General features: G+C 35.3%; 1 protein-coding gene across 3 annotated transcripts in view; it reads right to left on the bottom strand.

Annotated features, from left to right (window-relative positions):
- CEP120 (centrosomal protein 120kDa) overlaps positions 1 to 23,385 on the bottom strand; it is a 75,292-nt gene that overhangs the window by 38,261 nt on the left and 13,646 nt on the right. For all 3 annotated transcript variants that reach the window (XM_011987772.1, XM_011987773.1, XM_011987771.1), the window contains 7 exons: positions 14,554 to 14,702; positions 9,018 to 9,215; positions 6,846 to 7,073; positions 5,630 to 5,846; positions 4,106 to 4,280; positions 2,269 to 2,418; positions 694 to 876 (listed from right to left, as the gene is read on the bottom strand). In XM_011987772.1, coding sequence (XP_011843162.1) covers positions 694 to 876; positions 2,269 to 2,418; positions 4,106 to 4,280; positions 5,630 to 5,846; positions 6,846 to 7,073; positions 9,018 to 9,215; positions 14,554 to 14,702 — 1,300 coding nt within the window. The remainder of the gene's footprint in view (positions 1 to 693; positions 877 to 2,268; positions 2,419 to 4,105; positions 4,281 to 5,629; positions 5,847 to 6,845; positions 7,074 to 9,017; positions 9,216 to 14,553; positions 14,703 to 23,385) is intronic.

Here is a 23,385-nt window from a genome sequence, read left to right as displayed (position 1 = left end):
TACTTTTAGATCTAAAATTTTACTAAGCCTTATTTCTATCTTTTTTTTAGTCTTTAACAATAAAGGGCATATGATATATAATGTTAAATTAAATTTTAAACTTTTATTGTTAATTTTAAAAAGATAATTCAACAAGTATTTTACTGTATTTAAAATATGTTAACAAAAACCCAAGTTTTTCTTTGTAGCAGTGAAGTTCAGGGCAAAAAAACCAATAATTATTTTAAAAACCGCCTCTGAATGCCAAATATCTATAATGTCCTCAGACTTTTGATTTGGGGTAGGAGTAAAATATTTTAAGTGGGAAAAGAGTCTCAGCCATTCCCAATGCAAAATAATATAAAACACATTATAAAGTTTAATCTCAAATTACAAAATAAAAAAAATAGGTCCTGCATTTAAAATTCTAAAGCTAGAGAGAGGAAGGAAAATAATTAGCCATCTGACTATTACAATACCATGGTAGCACAGACTCTTGACTTTTGTGAGGTGAAATGCGTATCAGAAAGCTAAAGGGCAAAGTGGGGTATAGCTGCCACAGGTCAGAGAAGATCAGAAAAAAGAGATTATGAAAGGGTGAAGTGGTGGATCAGAAAAAAGAGGTTATGAAAGGGTGAAATGGTAGCTGGCTAATCAAAATCATTCAACGAATTAAAAAGAAAAAGCAAAGACCAATTCTGTGAAATGCATTACCCTTGTGCTGCTATAATAGGCACACTTTCACTGTAAGTTTGACGCCAACACTGTTCACCATTGGAACCTAAAAAACGAGTTTTTTCTGAAGACAAGACATTAGAAAGCTGGATTCTTGCAATTCCCAGAAGTAAATCTTTACTCATTTTATCCTTGTGCCATAGTTCAACCAGTAATGGAATCCTAAGGAAGAGAGAAACATGTGTTCATACCTATCAACTCTGACCTAAAGTCTTTTCTGAACTAAATTCTTTGAATTCCCTTAATGGAGTCAAAGATGTTTTTTGTTACCTGGAATGTCATCTAACACAATTGTTAGACTGAACACTAAATTTCACAGGCAGCAAATATGAAATGATGTTTCCATCAATGATGAGCCTCGTATACAATGGTGGTTCCATAAAATTATATCATATTTTTTACTATATCTTTTCTGTTTAGATACACAAATACTTATCTTTATCCAACTGCCTACAGTAGTCAGTACAATCACATGCTGTGCAGGTTCGCAGTCTAGAAGCAATGGGCTATACCATCTAGCTTAGGTGCACAGTAGGTTATACCGTCCAAGTTTGTCTAAGTACATACATTCTACAATGTTCACAACAATAGAATTATCTAATAATGTATTTTTCATAATGTATCCCTATCTTTAAGTAATTCATGACTATACTTTTTTTTTTTTTTTGAGACAGAGTCTTGCTCTGCCACTCAGACTGCTGTGCAGTGGCATAGTCACAACTCACGACAGCCTCAACCTCCTGGGCTCAAGTGATCCTCCCATTTTAGCCCCCTGAGTAGCTGGGACTGCAGGTGCGTACCACCATGCTGGCTAATTTTTGTATTTTTTGTAGAGACAGGGTTTCGCCATTTTGCCCAGGCTAGTCTCAAATCCCTGGGCTCAAAGCAATCTGCTCACGTTGGCCTCCCAAAGTGTTGGGATTACAGATGTAAGCCACCATGCCAGGCCTACTATTACATTTTTTGTACCATTTTCTATGTAATAAAAACCTTCAAATGCTGCAATTACCACAAATGGTTAGATTTAAGTTACCCTTCATTCTTTTTAAAATAATGTATAAATTTGAATTGTGATACTCTGAGAAAGTAAAGGTGTTTTGCAGATCTCAGATTTTTTCATGAATCCATTTCAGATAGTCAGATTAACATCTCTAGTTATAGGTTCAGAAAATTAGAAAAAACAATTTTTTTTGATTCAGTGAATCAACAAAAATATTTAGTTCTTAGCTTTTTATCTTCCCATATTATATTAGGAAAAGGCAAGACCACTTTTCAAAGGTCCCTCATTACATATAGTTTGTTTTAACAAAGTTAAAATATCTAAATTCAGGTAAATAAGATAGGAAAATCTAAAAAGAACCTTTATAATAAACCATGCAAAACCCTGTAGCAGATGCACAAATTTCATACACATCATTAGTAAATTTGTTTCTTGATCCTCAAATGCATAAACTGCTATGGATTTAAACCTATAGGAATTCCTTTTTAATAAAATACAAATTTTCAAGAATTGACTTAAAATAATTAATATCATACATACACTGTATGCATTACCTTAAGAAAGTGTCTTGCAGCTGATGAGGCATAGTTGCAAAATCAAATGCACAGTAAGATTGCGGAAGAAAAACTTCCATGTTTTTCCGAACTTCTACAGGAGGATTAGTCATAATAGGAGCTGCACTTCCAAAGAATGGATATGAGTACCTAGAATTTAAAAAAAAAAAAAAAAATCTTATGATATGGTATACAGACGAGATTTAGTCTGTTTTTTAGGAAAAAAGTACAATATGAATATTATGAGCAAATATAACTTTCTAATAGAAACATGGTAGAAATACCAATCTGCCATCTGTGTAAAAAGTTTCTTGAGGGCACACGTCCTACCTTTTTTATCTTTGCACTCCCAGGGACACAGGCAGTTTCTGCCATATATAATATTCAAGAAATGTTTCCTAAATTTATTTGTAAACCTAGTTTATTTTATACAATAGTGTCCTGATTTTTTATGGGATAAAAAGCCCTTAGTCAACTCCAAAAGGATGCATTCAGGGTAATCTGGTAATTATGGTAATCTTGCAAGGATGCAAGCAATTTGAATGTATTATGGATGAATCAGAGAGTGACATAACAACACTGTTTCTCCCTTTCATCACAAACCCACGCTAGATTAAATGGAAGAATGCTTGACTACTGCTGAACTTACTTTGTATTTAAAGCCAAATATAAAGATATTATAATGCTCAAATTTAATCTTGCATCTTGTTATTCATATATGAGAACTAAAATTTAAACACTAATAGTAAAAACTGCTTTCCAACAAGAATTCTATGTATTCACCCAATTCCTATATAATTACATATCCATTTAAATCAAGTTATCTCTGAGAAAGTTAAGTGCCCTAGAGTTTCAACTCCCTATGCTTACCACCACACTACAGGATTTAGTGATTAAAAGAAAAATAAATAAATAAAGGAAGTCATGCAGATGAGAAACTTTTCAAATACCAGTGTTACCTAACAAATTCCATGATACAGTTGCAAACTACAATTCCATACCAATAGAGAGCATTGTATGAAAATTTATCAAACAGAAAAAGTTAAATGGTCAGCATTTTTAAAGTGCCTTAAAATGATCCAAAGATAGAACTATTAGTCTGTATCCAGTGAATTCTATAAAGAGTGTTAAGTGGATTTAACAATTTATTTCCTCAACTTTTGTAAATGCTAATGCTTGTTCCAAAGAAATTTATGAGGAGATGCTAACTACCCCAAACTAAACACATTATTGTATTATATTTAATTTATATCTCAGGCACAAAAGACTATAAAAATGTAACATCATTAAAAACAAATTGTGTAAAACTACTTAACTGACATATATATTATATAAAATTCTTAATATAGAACAATGTAGACACATTCCACTTACAGCTGATTAAGTATGGTGTTTAGATTCATAGCTATGAAATGTGGGTATTAGGAATATGAGCTCCCATTATAATACAGTTATATAGAAAAATCAGATAATACACTACCATTATTTTGACCGGTAATACCTTTTTCCAGAAAAAAAGCACTTTTGAAGTTTAAGAGGCACTGTACTTTAAATGGCATATTATGTATATCAAAATACATATAATAGTTATATTACTTAAATTATTATAAATGCCTACAATTATTATAACAGAATAGATAAGACAGTTACCTCTCCTCTACCAATGCTACCCTTGTTTGAATTCGAAATCATTAGGATATAGCCTTACCCCCTTTTAGTCCACTGATTTAACAAATGTTATAACTTCTTTGGTGACCATTTCTCTTTGCAATTCCCCAAACACAGGAAAGTCCTTTCTCTTCAGAAAATAATACTTTGAAACAAAATCAAATCACACCTTAATATACAGTTGATTGGAAAACCAATCTCCAAGGCATGTATACTCCTTAAGTCTATTGAAAAGCAAAAATGATGTGATGTTGCTGGAACAGCAATCTTCTGTCCTGAAGCTACTTCTGAAGCATTGGATGTAGTCACTGGCTGGGCCAGTGAAGCAGGTACAGAAGAACTGGCTAAAATGAACATAAAATAAAACAAAACAATGACACTTGCTAACAGTTTCTCTTAAATTGTACAGATAGTTTAAGGCTATCATCTCATTTACCTTTAAGCAGGAATTGGGCTATTTTGTCTCATGAACATATGAATTGAGGTATAAGTATCTTAAAAGTAACTCACACAAAATAACCCAGGTTTCAATTTCCATTCTAGAATTGTGTGGAAGAAGAGCTTACTCTCAACACACATAGAAAATGTACAGAACCAACAGAGAAATATGTATGACTGCAGCCTAGCAGGCACTAACTTATTTCCAGGAGGCACATAACTTAACATTTGAAGGGCTGTATATGAGACTTACTGATATAATGACATCACCTTTTTAAAGTAGTTTTGGTTATTGTAGGCATATTTAAAATAACAGAAGGCTAAAACTTAAGAAGACAGATATCTAGTCCAACCCTATTATAGATCAGAGATACTTGGTGAGTGGCCTAAGTCACACAGCTACTCAGTGACAGAGATCTAACTTACAGCAAAGAGATCTAACTCTTAATCCACTACTAGTTATTTACACTACTAACTATAACTGCAATGGAAGGAAATTTTTTATTAAATCAGATAATCATGCATTATCAGACTCTCCCTTAACTTTAGGATAAAAATGGCTATTATGAGTTTACTATAAGAGGCAGTTAATAACTGTTCTCTCTAAAATTCAACATATTTAAGAATCTAATCATTTAAAAAATCTATTTGCAAAAACTGTATTATTTAATGTCTATTGAATACGATATTTCCAGTGTACAAGTAAAATAAAAAATCCCTTAAATAAATTTAGCGAATTCTATTTTGAAGTTAGATAGATTGCAATGACTTTGCATTGAAATTTTTTATATTTCCACACATTATTGGTGGGTTTTTTTCTTTACTTTTCTTTTTTTTTTTTTTGAGACGGAGTTCCACTCTTTTTGCCGAGGCTGGAGTGCAATGGCTCGATCTTGGCTCACCACAACCTCTGCCTCCTGGGTTCAAGCAATTCTCCTGCCTCAGCCTCCCGAGTAGCTGGGATTACAGGCATGAGCCACCATGCCCAGCTAATTTTGCATTTTTAGTAGAGACAGGATTTCTCTATGTTGGTTAGGCTCGTCTCAAATGCCCAATCTCAGGTGATCCGCCTGCCTCAGCCTCCCTAAGTGCTGGGATCACAGGCATGAGCCACCGCGCCCAACCTTATTGGTTCTTAACAACCCCATAATTTTCACTTAAAACTCATTTAAGTTCTCATAGTCAGTTTTTAGATGGCTGCAAAATGCAATACCTCAAAGATCTGTAAACAAACAAACAAACAAAAAAACCTTACCTTTTGGATTTGGTTTGGTGTCCCTATCATACTGTAAACTTTCCACTTCACTTTCTGTTGCATCATCTTTTGTTGGAGGTGACTGGTTGTGAGATGGAACAGGGGACACTCTTGGTGATTTTGGCTCAGTAAGTGTCTTCTCCTTTATGGGGGTTAAAACTTTCTTCTTTGAATGCTCTGGCTCATGTTCATTCTGGGTCTTTAATTCAATTAAAGACTAAAAACAATTTTTAAATAAAGTATAATTTGCAAAGAACTTTCCTTCATAAATAAGCAAAAAACTTGGCGTTGTTTTTTAAAAATATAAGCTTCCTTTCCCAGTTTGGATATTCCTAGTCTATTTTTCTTCATAATTTGCAAATTTCTTTATAGCATCTAGGACCAGAAAAAGGAAGACGAACAGAGGAAATATGATATCCAGAGCTGAATACCAAAATGCATCCTAATGGGTAAGAAAGGATATTTGAGAAAAGAAGTCAGGCATAGGTGTCCCTGGGAATGGTTATTCCTACCAAGGCAGTACAATGGAGAACTATACTTCTAAAGAGAAAAAACAGATGTCTAGTATGACTTTCTTTCTCTCCTTTATTCCACTCCCCAATAAAAATGTATGTATATATATCTTTTAAACACTCATTTCGGTTTTTCTGTCTTTAATTCACAACCTGTATAAAGATCAGCTTTTTGAAAGAACAAGATAAAGTTGATTCTGGGAATAGATACAATAAAAAAAAAATACACGGCCAAATAAATGATCACCTGTATTATGAAAAGTGACTAAAGAGAGTATGAGGACTACAAAGCACTAAGGAACCAAGGATTTTATTTTGGCTTCGGTTGCATTAACCAAAAAGATACCAGTAATGCGGATTCTCAGAAACTAGGTCTAAAAATGTTCTCTTTCACTGGAGTTCCTTTTCTGCCTTAGTCATTAACTGAGTTGGGGGTCAGGGAGACCATAAGTGGGTTTCCACTACACAAGAAGACTGTCCCAAAGGCTAAGAGGGCTCTGGGTAGGATCACTTATAAACCACAACAGAAGTCACAGCACTTTTCAGAAACGTCTTTTCAGAAAGGGGGTCTCATATAACACAGGCCACTAATTAAGATTAATAAATATATCCTTATGAAGGTAACTCTTCCGAAATTCAACTTTTGTAAGTAATCATGAGTGGGACTAGTGAAGCCGGGGGAATGAAGGAGGGCCACTACTTGCCTGGGAGTCTATGCCTTCTCTCTGCAGAGCCACAGACACTCCCACAGTTGGGGCTAGCTCCACAGGAATAGGTGCAAGCTTCTGTTTGGCTCTGTTTGGAGGGTCAAGGGTAAAAGCACCTTCGACTGTGACTGGGTGCTGGTTGATTTCTGTACTGCCCTTTTTAAGTAATCCAGTTAAAGGTATTTCTGTACTTCCAAGTGACTGGTCTCCACAGCAGAGATGAATCTAATATGAAAGGGAAAAATCAAAATAGGGCTTTATACTTTCTCCTTTTTCCTAAACATCATAGACTTAATAAGAAGTTGTAAAATGACTCACGGAAAGAAAATATAATGCACCTCATTGACCTGAAGTGACTAAGTAATGAATTCTCACACATAACTGTTAAAACTGGTGATAAAACACAGTTTACTAGAAACTCAATAATAGTTATTACCCTTTTCATTTCTTTTGGTATTACATAATCATATGTTATTGCTCCTTTTTCTGCCTCTTTGAACTACTTTAATATTTTACTATGAAAAGTGTATAAGAAAATAACTAATGCATGAATTTAAACAAAAAAATACCTCAACATTTTTCTATTTCCATTTTACCATTAATTTAAATATGGTTTCAAAAACTAAGTCAGTGGATCAATCCTGATTTGGAATTTAAAAACCTCAAATAGTTTTGTTTTTTTCACTCATAAGATATCTTGAGTATTTCTCTTTTCTTGCTTTTCAGACCTCATATTAAAAAGAGTGCTTAACAGTAAGTAAAAGAACATCTCTGGAGTGGAATATACAGTTAATCACTGATAGCTAATTAAAAGTTCAATATTACCACCTTTTGACAAGTTTAAAAAAAAAAAAAAAAAAAAGACTGCTCCAGAAAATTATATATAACTTATTTTCCCTTACTATATTGAAGCCTTAGCAAACTTAGTATTTTAATGAATAATCAACAAGCAATCATGCTGTAAAATATATTTAGCTCTAATATCATCAGTGAAAGAGTTAAGAGAGACCTGTAACTTAGTCTCAAAGTTATTATATTAAGGTGTAATATTTTTATGGGCTGGAAGAAAAAGTATTTTTATGATGTAAATGTCCTCCATTAGAAACTAATAAATAAATCAATACTTTTGGTAAGGACTGATACGTCAGATATAGAATAAAATTCAAACTGCTTTTTCCTGCATGTCATCATTTTATATAGTCGTCAGTTTTCTAAATATCTTGGGTTTAGTAGAACCATCTCTAAAATTCAGTTCTACTAAAATTTCCTAATGCTTCTTCTCACCTCCTGTCCATTACTTTATTTTAAACAAATGAATATCTAACCATATACAACACCACCCTATTTTGGTTTTGATCAAAAGGAAGTGTCATAAAAGACAGAAGAGTAATGTTTACTAGGTAAGGTTAACTTACCTTTTTTTTGAGATAGAGTCTTGCTCTGCTGCCCAGGCTGGAGTACAGTGGTGTGATCATAGCTAACTACAGTCTCCAACTCCTGGGCTCAAGCAATCCTTCCACCTCACCCTCCCAAGTAGCTAAGATTACAGGCACACACCACCACGTCTAAGTAACTTTTTATTTTTTGTAGAGACAGGGTCTTGCTATGTTGCCCAGGCTATTCTTGAACTTCTGGCCTCAAGTGATCCTCCCATCTTAGCCTCTCAAAGTGCTGGAATTCTAGGCGTGAGCTCATGCTCAGCCAATGTTTGCTTTTAAATGGAGTCCAATTCAAAAAGAGTTAATAAAAAATATTCAAATCAAGGGCAGATTTTAGAAAGCTGTCTTACCTCATTGCTTTTAATAGCAGTAAGGCATATATATTTTGAAATCAAGAGTGTGATCTGTGTGCCTACACATAGTATCTCCACTAACAATAATCAAACCCTGCCCATGCCCACTGCTCTAGGCTCCAGGTATAATTGTTTTTATTGCAAAGGACTGGTAACTGATATACCTCTTTTCTCAATTACGGGGAAAAGAGGTGCTATCTCATAAAATTCTGAAGTAACTGTAATGCCAACAATGTCATGACACAGGATAGTACCTAAAAAAATTAGAAGATGTGGCAGAAAGATAACCTCTACTACTGAAATAAGATTAAATTTAGGTACCAAATTAACGCTTAAAAGACCACCTCCAGTTAAAAACGATTTGCTGCAGTACTCACCTGTAGTTTAGACTGAAGAGCCAGGTAAACACGAAGAACTTCTACACTGCTACGGATGCGAACTGATGCTCTCTCTGGCTCAAAGTTTGGGTTGATCAAATCATTGAAGGGTTCATTTGTAACATCATTTCCCAGTAAAGAGTAGTAGAAGAAAAACTCAGGCTGTCTTTCTGGAAGTTTCATGGTACATGGAATTAACTAAACATTTCAGGAAAAAGAAAACAGTATTACTTTCTAAACCACTAAACATGCTTAGTGTATCTATTGCATTCCAAAAATATTTGCTAAAATGTTGATTTTTTAATTTGATGTCTTAACCCTCAAATAAAATTTCTGAATTTCTGCCAAATTGCTACCAAATTACTGTTTTAAAAAAGGGTCATCTTAGAAAAGCAGAGTCTAAAAGACTTTATAGATTTATGTCGTTTTAAAGTTTTCATTGCATTCAATTGGTCCATGAATATGTGAAAGTTCTACTTAGAAGAAAGAGATTAAGTATTTCAAACTGAGCTTTCCTTATTTTCACATATTTTATTTCATCTTATACTTCCTCAGCCATCAGAGGCTCTATGTTATGAATGAGAAAAGGTTTGTAAAAAAATTTAATCCAGGCTATTTAATATATAACATCTTAGTTGAGGTCTCCAATAAAGTTTTTAGCTATTCTGTCAAAATTTAGAGGCCTATGAATTAACACCAAAAAAATACCTTTTGTACTATGAGTGTTACTTTTCAGAGTCACTAGCTTCATGGCCACATATGAACAAGAGATGGGATTCCTGTCCTACAAAATATAAAATATTTTCTAACAGACCTGTAATGTTCACTAGCATATTGTTAAACAATAAGCTATAAACATTCAATATGTTCATCAATAGGGGATGCCTTAAATATAATTATCATACAGCATGGCTGCTAAATAACAACATACTAACTTGAAAGTTATCTAAGACAGTGGTCCCCAACCATTTTGGCACCAGGGACTGGTTTCATGGAAGACAATTTTTCCATAAACAGGAGGGCATAGGGGGAATAGTTACAAGAGGAAACTTCTACCTCAGATCATTAGGCATTAGATTCTCATAAGCAGCACGCAACCTAGATCCCTTGCATGTGTAGTTCACAATAAGGTTCGTGCTCCTATTAAAATCTAATGCCACCACTGATCTGACAGGAGGCAGAGCTCAGGCCGTAATGTTCACTTGCCCACTGCTCACCTCCTGCTATATAGCCCGGTTCCTAACAGGTCACAAACCTGTACCAGTCCACAGCCTGAGGGTTGAGGATCCCTCTCTAAGATATACTGTTGGTTTAAAAAAATTACAGGATAGTTTGTATAGTTTGTGAAAATAAAAGTACTAATCACTTAGATTACAACAGCACAGTACCAGTCACATAATAAATGTAAGCTATTTTAATCCTACTTTAAAATGTATTCATGTTTAAGTGAGGAGATTTTAATCATGTGGACTTACACACATTGAGAGGAACACCTATGCACTTATAATTGTTACAGTCACAAATTCTGGAGTCAGATCCCAAACCCCAACTCTAGTTCCATCAGTAACTTACTGTGAAATTTTAGAAAAATTACTTAATCACTGTGTGTATCCACTTGTTTTAGGGTTGGAAAGATTAAAAGAGATACATAGTTGCTGCTACAACAACGCCTAGCACACAGTTAGCTGTTGTTATGTGAGAATGGAAAATCCTGGGGAAGAACATACTATCCGTTACAGTGATTATTCTGGAGGAGTTTAGAGAAGATTTTCATTTTCTTTTACTTTCTTTCATAATCATAAAGCAACAAAAATACTAAGAAATAAAGACCCTTAAATATTTCACAGTATATTTAATTCTAAATTATTCCCATTATGGGAAGAAATTATTTAAAAATTCTTTATTATTCTATATTTAGAGACTGTATTTTTTTCCTACTCTTAACTTTCAATATTTAAGAAGGAAGCAAGATTGTCACTAGCCAGTGTTTCTGCTCCAAACTCAATCCTCCGTTCTATTAAACCTTTATAGTAACATGTGCTAAGTCCCTGACTTGCATCTGAAAAAGTTTGTAAATTTGTTTATTGCTAGATGCTTTCTCACATTGCCTTTGACTAAGTTGAGAGGAAAAAACTAAACAGCTAGTTTCATCCCAAACATAAACAATACAATCATTAAGCAGCAACACCCCACCACCCATACTCTCCTGCTCCCAGTCCCTGGAATCACAAATCTGCTTGAAGGAACTTTTGCCTATTGTAGATGATTCATATAAATGGAACCACACAGTATGTGGCCTTTTGTGTCTGGCTTCTTTCACTTAGCATGTTTCCAACATTCCTCTATGTTGTGGCATGTATCAGTACTTCATTCCTTTTTTTTTTTTTTTTTTTTTCACTATAGAGATGGAGATCTTGCTATGTTGCCCCGGCTGGTCTTGGACTGCTGGGACTTAAGGGATCCTCTTGCCTCAGGCTCCTGAGGAGCTGAGATTACAGCTGTGTGCCACACCACCCACAGGCAGTACTTTGATAGCTAAATTGTATTTAATTGTGCACATATACCAAAGTTTGTTTATCCATTCATCTACTGATGGGCATCTGGGTAGTTTTCACCTTTTGGCTATCGTGTATAGTATTGCTATAAACACTCACATACAAATTTTTATTTGAACACCTGTTTCCAATACTTTTGCGTATATACCTAGAAGTAGTATTGCTGATCATGTCGTAATTCTGTTTAACATTCTGAGGAATCTATCTGGCTTACTTTTTTATAGAGATAGTAAACAGTTTGCCAGACATCAACCTGTGTGTGTTTTTTTTTTTTAAACTAAACTGAAATAGTAATTTGTCCCAGTAATTCACCTGTATTACCAAGAACTGTATTATACTGGTTTTTAAAAGGTATGGACTCAATAGGTCAATTACCCACAGGAAACTTTACCATACAAATGTACTTTCTCACAAACAACATGGTCGGCAACTTACTAATATTACCTCATTCCTCACGCACAACTGAAAAGATGGTAAATATCACCACTGTATAACTATAAAATCAAGCCTCAAAAAGGTTATGTAACTTGCCTACGTTGAAGGAGCTAGAAAATAGAATGAGATTACAACTCAAATCTATTTTATTCCAAACTCATTAAGAGGCAAGAGAGCATTATATGGGACCAAGAGAACATTAAAAATGACCACATGGTCAGAAATACTTGGGCCATTAACTAGTCGTAAGATCTTCCTAAGACTTGGTTTCCTTATCTCTAAAATGAAAATGATCAACTCTAAGATTGTGGTAGGATTAAATGCAAAATATGCAGAGTAGGTGGCACAATGTCTATTATACAAAGCATTACACAGTAAGTAATCAATAAATATGAACAATTATGCCTCCCTAAGGAGGATAAAATTGTTAAAACAGTGATTTAAAATTCAGCTGGGCATGGTGGCTCACGCCTGTAATCCCAGCACTTTTAGGAGGCCAAGGCAGGAAGATGCCCTGAGGTCAGGAATTTGAGACCAAACTGGCGAACATGGTGAAACCCCATCTCTACCAAAAATATAAAAACTGGCCAGGCGTGATGGCAGGCGCCTGTAATCCCAGCTACTCGGGAGGGTGAGGCAGGAGAATCTCTTGAACTGGGAAAGCAGAGGTTGCAGTGAGCTGAGACTGCACCATTGCACTCCAGCCTGGGCGACAAGAGCAAGACTCCATCTCAAAAAATAAAAATAAAAAATAAAAAGCTTAGAAAATATGGTAACAACACAGTAAAAATACAGTACATTCCTAAGTATCTGACATGTGGACAAGAGTGTTCTGATGTGGTTAATAAATAAAAAGCCAACAGATAACTGTCTTTCCTTGCAACTAGAGTGGCATATTAAACTATAACAAATCCAGAAGCAGAGCTTTAAGAAGAGAAGAAAAATACAGAAACTGATATAAACGCAAAAGTACATATGTATCAACAAGGAAATTCACAGTACCAAATTAGGAGAGAAACAGTAAATACTCAAAGAACACCAAGTTCTTTATATAGTGGGCATGAATTCAGTGTGACAAAGTAAACACATTTCCTGATAAAAATCTTTACCTGATGTACCTTGCAAGTAAAATAAAAATGTGGCCACTAATTGCATATTTCATTTGTGAATGTGGATTACATGGATATTCTGTTCCTCTAAGAAAGTAAATAAGGCTGGGCATGGTGGCTCACACCTGTAATCCCAGCATCTTGTGAGGCTGAGGTGAGAGGATCATTTGAGGCCAGGATTTTGAGACCAGCCTCAGCAGCATAGTGAAACCCTGTCTCTACAAAAAACTTTTTTATTAGCTGGGTGTGGTGGCACATGCCTGTAATCCCAGCTACTCAGGAGGCTGAGGCAGAAGGATCAACTGACTATCGGAGCTTGAGGCTACAGCGAGCTATGATCACGCCAAGGCACTCCAGCCTGGACAACAAAGAAAGACCTGTCTCTTAGGGGAAAAAAGGGGGAGGGGAATCATCTGATAAAAATTGTACAGTTATAAGCCATATCATCTGTTTTTGTAAGTATTAATTCATTTCAGCTACTACAGGACAACATAATGTCAAGAAAAGTAGACCTGTAAAACCAAGTTGATGGCAGAGGAGGGAAAAAAAGAGGAAGTGGACTTGAGAAGGACAGTGGAATAACAGCTAGTTTTGTGTTGAGCTGCTGTTGGGAGGAAAGCAATCTACCATGAGCCCTGAGCATCCCTACACATTCTTGCAGAGTATGACAAGACTGCAAGGCCCAGACCACTCTTTTACTCAGCACATTTCCCAGGGTTGTTTAAGCAGCTTGAGAGATAAGGTAATGTGTCTTCCTGGACAAAGACCAGGCCTGCTTACTGCTTACAATAAAAGTGGCAGGTTCCCCAAATTCAGTTTCCTCAGCTGTGATAAAACCCACTATGTGCAGAGCAACCACCTGGGCCCCTCTGTGTAGTCCCCATGGGACTTAAGGTAAGGGCAACTGAAGGAAATATACCAATATTCATGTTCTTGCTGTGCTAAGGGTAAAAAATTCCTTCGTTTCTGATCGAAGAACCTGTGTCTTCTGCTAGCATCCATGATAGTAACAGCTTAATTTGTTAGTTTATAAACAAGGTAAAATAGAACCCAAAACTGTATATGCATTAAGCATTACTGGCAGAAAGTATTCCTGACATTTTAAGTTTCTCCAAAAAGTAAATTATTCACAAATTTAAAAATCCTTTCATGTCAGTCCTTACATTGCCACACAGCACAATGGAAAACAATGTTAACTGATGGTCACTCTCCTAAATCCTGAAGATTTATTATCTTACAATCAAGATCATCAAAATCTATTCTTTTTTCTAAATTAAAAAGTTTTCTCTCTAGTATGAAAGAAAACATGTTTTGTACTCATTTCTCAAAAGTAAAAAAAAAAAAGTCTACTTGCAAGTCTTTTTAATAGCTGAAAGCTAAAATGTTTTACATGTTTTCAAATTATTCATAAGTCACCAATCTCACGGAAAGTCTCACCTGTTCCAACTGGGTGGCAAATGCTATGGTCACTGACATAATGAAGGAGTCAGTACAATATTCTGCTGGTCCAATCTGATGGTAGCCTCCCTCTTCATTCAGCACAGCCACAATGTCCCTGGGGTCAAGTCCAGCCAGGATGGCAGGTACTTTACAGAGAAAAACACGATTAAACTACATTGCAGTTTGTTATAAACCATTATAAGACTTTTAAAACTGGTATTTTTTAATTTGCTTGGTAATTTTCATGAATACAGTTAATATCTAGTAAGGTTTCCTTTACTCTCTTACATACTCTCTTACATACTCACCAAAGAAACCTTACTTAACCAGTATATTCTTTCTGTATATAAAATTCTGAAGTAACCCTTTAAAACCTTAAGGTAATAAACCACAAAGAAAAGGCATCTAACATAGGTTTTATAGTGAATCTAAACTGGAAAGTGAATAAACTATATTTGGCTAAGAAGAAAAGGGTAGCTGAACAGGGAATGGGGGAGTAAAAAAAAGAGTGTTCTAGACAGAAGGGACAGTATGTACAAAAACACAGAAGCAAACAAGAGAAAGTATGCGTGAGAAAACTGACACAGGCATAGGGTGCCAGATTACAGAGTGAGAACTGACATACAGAGGGAGGTGGGGCTGGATAGGCAGAAGCCATATCATACACTCTTTCTGTATGCTATCCAGATACATTTTTGGATAGTTTTCTAAGAATAAGAGAAAATCATGAAATCAGTTTTGAGAAGAAAACTGACATAATCAAATAGGCTTTAGTATGAGGAGACTGAAGAGGGACAGCGTTTTTCAAATTGATTTAAAAAACAAAAAATATACACAACTAAAATAATTGATAATATCCAATGTTGAGAAGAATGCAGGAAAGTGAGTGCTCTCAATGTTGGCAGGTATACACTAGAATAACTTACTAGAGGGTGATGTATCAGGGCCTATCAAAATTTTACATGTGCATACCCTATAAACAAGCAATCCTTCTTCTAGGAGTTAATCCTAAAGAGTTGTGCTCAAAGTAGCAGTGGCTGAAAACAGTATAATGATTAAGAGCACAGATATCTAAGTCACATAGACCAAGGTTCCAATCTCAGTTCTGTCCTTCACTTGTTGCATAGGGAAACTATACCCATCTCTTTTAGTCTCCATTTTTTTTCTAGAAAGCTTTTATAGAGTTGTTGAAAGATCAAATTAAATAATGAAAGCAAAGCATTTAGCACAGCCTCTGACCCATTAAGCACTTTAATAAAGGTAGCCATTACATAGTAAGGCCGACAGAGCTTAGAAGTTAAAATAACTATGACATGTTCTCACTGACAGTGAAGGGTGTTACAAATAGGGTGAAGGTGAAAACTAGAATAAATCTTGTGGTGTTGGAATGGAATTGAAGGTGTCAATCTGAATTGGTGTCAATCTGAATTGAATTATATATACTGAGGCATCAATCTATATACATATATATAGAAGAACATCAATTCTGATATTGAATCTGAATTCAATATACATAGAACAGCATCAATTCAGATATCATATATATACATACATATATATACACATATATATGGTGTTTTTTGTTTTTGTTTTTTATTGAGACAGAGTCTCGCTCTGTCACCCAGGCTGAAGTGGATCTTGGCTAACTGCAACCTCTGCCCCCCCGGGGTTCAAGCAATTCTGCCGCCTCAGCCTCCTGAGTAGCTGGGATTACAGGCTTGTGCCACCAAGCCAGGCTAATTTTTTGTATTTTTAGTATAAAAGGGGTTTCACCATGTTGGCCAGGCCAGTCTCGAACTCCTGTCCTCAACTGATCCACCTGCCTCAGCCTCCCAAAGTGCTAGAACAGGCGTGAACCACCGCACCTGGCCCTGTTCAATGTATACTGATAAACATAAGCAAAATGGTGTACATGTGCTATGGTTTCAATGTGTTCCCTCCAAAACTCAGGTGTTGAAACTTAATGGCCAATGTGATGATATTACGAGATAAGGTCTTAAACAGGTGATTAGGCCATGAGAGTTCCTCCCTAATGAATGAGATCAGGCGCTCTTATAAAAGGGCTTGGTGGAGAGAGTTCCGCTCTTGCTCTTCAGTCTTCCAATATGTGAGGATGCAGGACAAAGTCCCTCACCAGATGCCACCTTGATTTTGAACTTCCCAGCCTCCAGCACTGTGAGAAATAAATTTCTGTTCTTTATAAATTACTCAGTCTGTAGTATTCTATCATAGCAGCAAAAAACAGGTAAGATCATATGTATATATACAAATGTGTGTATGTATTTATATGTGTGTGTACACATATATACACAAATTCCCTCACTTTGTCTACTGAAAGGGCCTGGGAGCAGTGACACCTCGATTATCAGCTAACGTACCTAGCACCTAGATCTTGGCTTCTAAAAATCATTCTTTACTAAAAGGAAGCAGGGCTCCTTCGAGAAATGGCTGAATCCACAGCTGAGACAGGGTAAGCACAAGATGAGCTTGGAACATCTTGCTGTGCCTGAAAATATTTGTTGATAAGTTCAAGGAATCATGGAGACATTCAAAAGCAAACAAAAGCAACTTGAAAGGGCTGCCCAAATCCGGGACAAATATTCAAGGGTAGTTAAATATTATAAAACACTAAACAAAAAGAGAAAACTGTAAATTCAGACTGATAGAAATAAATGAATTGAAGGTCTAATAAATTGAATATATTCAAAATTTCACAATTCTGCCCCACAAAAGTTATTAATTACAAAGGAAAAAAGAACAAGTTTACAGTTGAGAACACTAACACACAACACTTTAATCAAGTCATCAAAGTTAGCATCAGTAATAGGACAAATCAAAACTGTGCACCACCTGATAAGATGCAATTGGAAGAACGTGGCATCTCTTCGGTGATATTCCTGCCAAAGATGCATAAGCTAAATCTAAAATCAGACAAACTCAAGTCATGAAACAATCTACAAATTAACTGGCCTGCAATTTTCAAAATTTTAAGGTCATGGAAAGATCAAGGAACTATTTCAGAATACACAGATACAACAATTCAATATAAACATCTAATTCTAAACTAAATCCTTTACCTATAACAGAAATTATTGGGAAAAGACAATTGGTAAAACAAAACTCAAATGAAATTAGGTAGTAATAATGTATCAATGTTTCATTAATGTAATAAGGTTACATGTGTTCATATATTGATGTAAATTTCCCAGTTCTGATGGATATACCATGATTATGAAGGAGAATGCTCTAATAAATACTCCAAATATTCAGGTGCATTAGGTAGTAAATTCCTCTCAAATAGTCCAGGGAAAAATATTCTTCTTCATAACATACTTCCAACTTTTGGGGAAGACAGATTATTTCACAACAGAAAACAAATTCTTAAAAATATTTTTTCACTGAGGGAAAAAATAATAAAGGCTCTAGAATCTGACTTCCAAGTTCATATCCTGATTTCACTACTTATGACATATGCCATTTTGGCAAACACATCGCTGAAGTTCAATTTAACCATCTATTGGGTTCATGGTGCCTACAGGTCATCCAAAAGAAGATGTCCAGGAGGCAAGTGATATGTGGGTCCAAAGGCCTAAGTGGGGGGTCTTCGGCACAGAAGAGTATGATTGATGCCTGGTAAATAAATAAGATTGCATTAGAAGAGTGTATACAGAATGAGAAGAGATTTCTTTAACATATAAAGGTTGGGAAGAGGAAGAAAAGGCTAAAAGGAAGTTAAGAAGTACTGGTAAGAGAAGAAACTGAGGAAAAGTTATTGTTAAAATACTGAATTATAATTATCTTCTCAATTCAAAAGGTAATTCTCAACTCAGAATTAAACTTTTAGGACAAGACTATTTATAAATTCACTGAACTAAGAATATATGTGCCAATACAAAGAGTGCTATTAACGTTATTTTCCAGATAAGTCTAGGACATTGCATGCAACATGACTGAAGCACAGAATGCCAATTGTATGATTTCAATTTCACTACTTGTTTCTCTCACTTCCAGAAGACACCTTCTTCCTTCTTCCTCTACAGAAAAAGTTTACACAAGAGATGGAATCACTAGATATTAGAGTAGGAAAGAACTTTAGAGACTATCTCATTCAATTCCATCATTTTACCAAAAAGAAAATAGGGACTGTAAAACACTGAAGAAGAAATAATGCAGTCTGGCACACAGAGCTTAGAAATCTTCACTTAGCCCTAATAGCAAATAAACAGCTGGACGAACTAAAAATTAACAACTGTCCATAGATCTGTCAGAGAAGTGAAGTCTCAAGAAAACTGCTGCTCCCCAAAACTAAGGAAACAAACAGGGAGCTACAGAGAATCACAATTTTGGAACAGAAAGAGCCAATGCAGGAAGTAGGAAAACCTGAACTGGGAGGAATTGCTACTAGCTTGGTGTGAACCAGCCTGAGAGATAAAAACTCCAGGGGGACCCAGTCACAAGGGAGCCCCACACTTTTGTGACTTTTACCTCCAGGAGCTCTACCAGGTCCTCACAGTGAATATCAGAGAAAAGTTCCCTCATTCTTCTGGCATAGGGAAGAGAAAAGACAATTCTGCTTTTGTTAACAAGGCCTGCCCTCGGGAGAAACTATTTGCCAGAGCCTAACCTGTTGAGGTTCTATCAGAGCTTAACCGACCTGGGAGAAGACAAATACCCAACTCCAGCTGCCTCTAGTCTTCCATGCAAGGGAAGGGAATACACAACTCCAGCCCCTCCAGACACTCTGCCCCATCTAAGGGGAGAAAAAACTGAGAAGCAATGGTGAAGTTCAGACCCAAAGGGCACAGGCTCAGTAAAAGACTGAGACCTAACCACAAGTCTATAGAATGCTTCTCCTTCCCCACTCCTGACCACTACATTACTAAGGTCTATTTATAGCAGTTCCTTTTGCCCCATACATCATGTCTGGCTTGCAACAAAAAATTGCAAGGCATACTAAAAGGAAAAAAAAACAGAAAGAAAAAACACAGTTTTGAAGAGACGAAACAAGCATATGGCAGGAATGTTGGAATCATCAAAACAGAAAAAAAATTTTAAACTATGATTAATACGCCTTATAAGGATTTAATGAAAAAAGTAGACAGCATACAAGAGCAGAGAGATAATGGGAGCAGAAAGATGGTAAAGTGTAAGAAAGAATTAAAAAGAAATGCTAGAGACAAAAAATACTATAACAGAAATGAATGACTATGAGAATTGGTTCATTAGTAGATGGGACACAGGCTAAGGAAAGAATCTCTTAGCTGGATATGACAATAGGAATTTCCAAAACTGGAACGTCAAGAGAAAAAAGACTGGGGGGGGCAGCGGGGGGGGGGGAACATAGAACAGAACAGAACATCTCAGAACTGTGAGATAACTAAAAATGGGGTAATAAACACAGACTGGGAATACCAGAAGAAAAAAGAGAGAAAGGAACAGAAGAAATATTTGAAGCAATAATTACTGAGAATTTCCCCCAATTAATGACACACCAAACCACAGATTCAGGAAGCTCAGAGAACACTGAGCAGGATCAATGCCAAAACAAAACTTGCTGCTAGGCATCCCATATAAAAACATCAGAAAATCAAAGCTAAAGAGAAAATATTGAAAGAAGTCAAACAGGAAAAAAAAATCTTACTTCTAGGAGACCAAAGATAAGAATTACATCCAATTTCTCGGAAGCCATGCAAGCAAGAAGGGTAGAATGAAGTATTTACAATGTTGAGAGAAAAAAAAAAAAAAAAACACCACCCTAGAATTCTGTGCCCAGTTAAATTATCCTTCAAAAGTGAAGGACAAATAAAAACTCTCAAATAAAAATTGAGGGCATTCGTTGCCAGTAGACCTGTGTGCAAGAAATATTAAAAAGCTCTTCACAGACAAGAAAAATGGCATGGGTAAGAAGCTCAGATCTACACAAAGAAATGAATATCATCAGAGAATAAATGAAAGTAAAATAAAAACTTTTTTTTTATTCTTAATTGATCTAACAGATAAAAGGTTCTTCAATTATGTGTGTGTGTACGCATGTGCGTGTGTATGCTGATGTATAACTGAAAGTAATGATACAAGGGACAAGAAGGAGGGATTAGTAATATTTTATTTTAAAATACCTAAAACAACCTGTGAAGCAGAATTGTGTTATTTGAAGCTGGACCTTCAAAGTAAAAGCACTATACTGTTATTCGAAATTTGTAAATGTATGGTGCAAACTCTAGGGCAACCACTAAAAAAGTAAAAAAAGAACAAAAACAAAAAAGTATAACTGATATGCAAGAAAGAGAAAATAAAATTAAAACCACAAACGTGGGAAAAGAGTAACAGACAAAAACAGGACTAAGGAACAAGAGAAACAAATACAAAACACTAACAAATAAGGTTATTCACACAACATATTAATAATCACCTCGAACATCAATAGTTTAAATGTACCAATTAAAAAACAGATTGTCAGACTGGATCAAAAAACAAGATCCAACTATATGTTATCTACAAGAAACCCACTTTAAATATAAAACAAATATAGATTAAAAGCTATACTAATCAAAAGAAAATGGTAGGAGTTATATCAATTTCAGATAGAAGAGACTACAGACCAAAGAAAGTTAACAAGGAAAGAGGAATATTTCATGATCATAAAGGAGTCAATTCTCCAAAGAGACAAAATAATTTTTAATGTGAATGCACCTAACAGAGTATCAAAATACATGCAGCAAAAACTAACAGAACTGCAAGGAGAAACAGTTGAATCCAACTTGGAGACTTTAACACACACTATCAAAAATGGACAGATCCAGCAGGCAGAAAATCATTGACATAGTTGAACTCAACATTATCAATCAACTGGACGCAATGGATATCTACAGACCACTTCAAACAACAGCAGCAGAATACATATTCTTCTCAAGCTTACAGAGAAAGTTCACCAAGACAGAGCAATTCTGGGCCATAAAACACACATGAACAAATTTAAGAATAGTAATCGTGTCTGCTATCAGGCTACATAAACTAGAAATCAGTAACAGAGATAGCTGGAAAATCCCAAAATACTTGGAGATTAAACATACTTCTAAATAAAACACGGGTCAAAAAAAAAATCTCAAGATAAATTTAAAATATCTTGAACTAAACGAAAACGAAAACACAACAAAAATTGTGAGACACAATTTTTATTTGAGTTTTTATTTCTCCTTCACTTTTGAAGGATAATTTCGCTGGGCACAGAAATTGTGACATGCAATGAAAGCAGTGCTTAGAGGAAGATTTACAGCATTAAATGCATACGTTTGTTAGAAGAGAAGATCTAAAATCAAACATCTAAGCTTCCACTTTAGGAAACCAGAAAAAGAAGAGCAAATTAGGTCCAAGTAAGCAGAAGATAATAATAAAAATTAGAGAAAATCAATGGAACTGAAGACAGGAAATCAATACAGAAAAATTAACAAAATCAAAAGCTGGTTCTCTGAAAAGATAAATAAAATCAATAAGCCTCTAGCCAGGCTCAATAAGAAAAAAAAGAAAAGAAAAGAAAAGAAAAGAAAGGATACAAATTACCAATATCAGAAATGAAAGATGGGATCACTACAGCGCCTATGGGTATTAAAATAATAATAAAGGAATACTACGAAGATGTCTAGGTCCACAAATTTGATAATCTAGATGAAACAGACCAATTCCTTGAAAGAAACAATATGCCAAAACTCATACAAGAGTAAATAGACAATCTGAATAGGCCTATATCTATTAAAGAAATTGAGTCAATAATCAGTAACCTTCCCAAACAGAAAGCACCAGGTCTAGAAATCACTGATGAATTCCACCAAACATTTAAGGAAGAAATTATACCAATTCTCTATAATCTCTTTCAGAAGCTAGAAACATAGAGAATACTTCCTAACTCATTCTATGAGGCCAGCATCATCCTAATAACAAAATCAAAGACATTACAATAAAGAAAACAAAAAATACAGACCAATATCTCTCATGAACACAAATGCAAAAATCTTCAACAAAATATTAGCCAATCAAATCCATCAGTGTATAAAAAGAATTACAGGCCGGGCATGGTGGCTCACACCTGTAATTCCAGCACTTTGGGAGGCTGGGGTGGGAGGATCACTTGAGCTCAGGAGTTCGAGACCAGTCTTGGCAACATAGGGAGATTCCATCTTTATAAAAGGTTTTTAGAAAGAAAAATATACACCATGATCAAGTGGGATTTATCCCAGGTATGCAAGACTGATTCAACATTCGAAAATCAATTAATGTAATCCATCACATCAACAGCCTAATGAAGAAAAACAAAATCACATAATCTTATCAATAGATGCAGAAAAAGTATTTGACAAAATCCATTATCTATTAATGATAAAAACTCTCAATAAACCAGAATTAGAAGGAAACTTCCTCAATTAATAAAGAATATTTAAAAACCTGCAGCTAACATTATACTTAATGGTGAAAAACCTGAAGCATTCAAGATCAGGTACAAGACAAGGATGTCCCCTCTCACCACACCTTTTCAACATCATACTTAGAGCCTTACTAATACAAAAGAAAAGGAAAAGTATACAGATTAGGAAAGAAAAAGTATAATTGTCTTTGTTCACAGAGGACATGATTACATAAAAAAGTCTGTGGAAAGAATCAACAACGACGACGAAACGAATTTAAAAAAAGGCCAGGTGTGGTGGCTTATGCCTGTAATCCCAGGACTCTGGGAGGCTGAGGCAGGCAGATCACCTGAGGTCAGTAGTTTGAGACTGGCCTGGCCAATGTAGTGAAACCCTCTCTCTACTAAAATACAAAAATTAGCTGGGCATGGTG

This window comes from Mandrillus leucophaeus, unplaced genomic scaffold, assembly GCF_000951045.1.
Source record: "Mandrillus leucophaeus isolate KB7577 unplaced genomic scaffold, Mleu.le_1.0 Scaffold316, whole genome shotgun sequence".
Lineage (NCBI taxonomy): Eukaryota > Metazoa > Chordata > Mammalia > Primates > Cercopithecidae > Mandrillus > Mandrillus leucophaeus.
The sequence above is the reverse complement of the archived record's forward strand: the minus strand, read 5'-3'. Positions and strand labels throughout refer to the sequence as shown.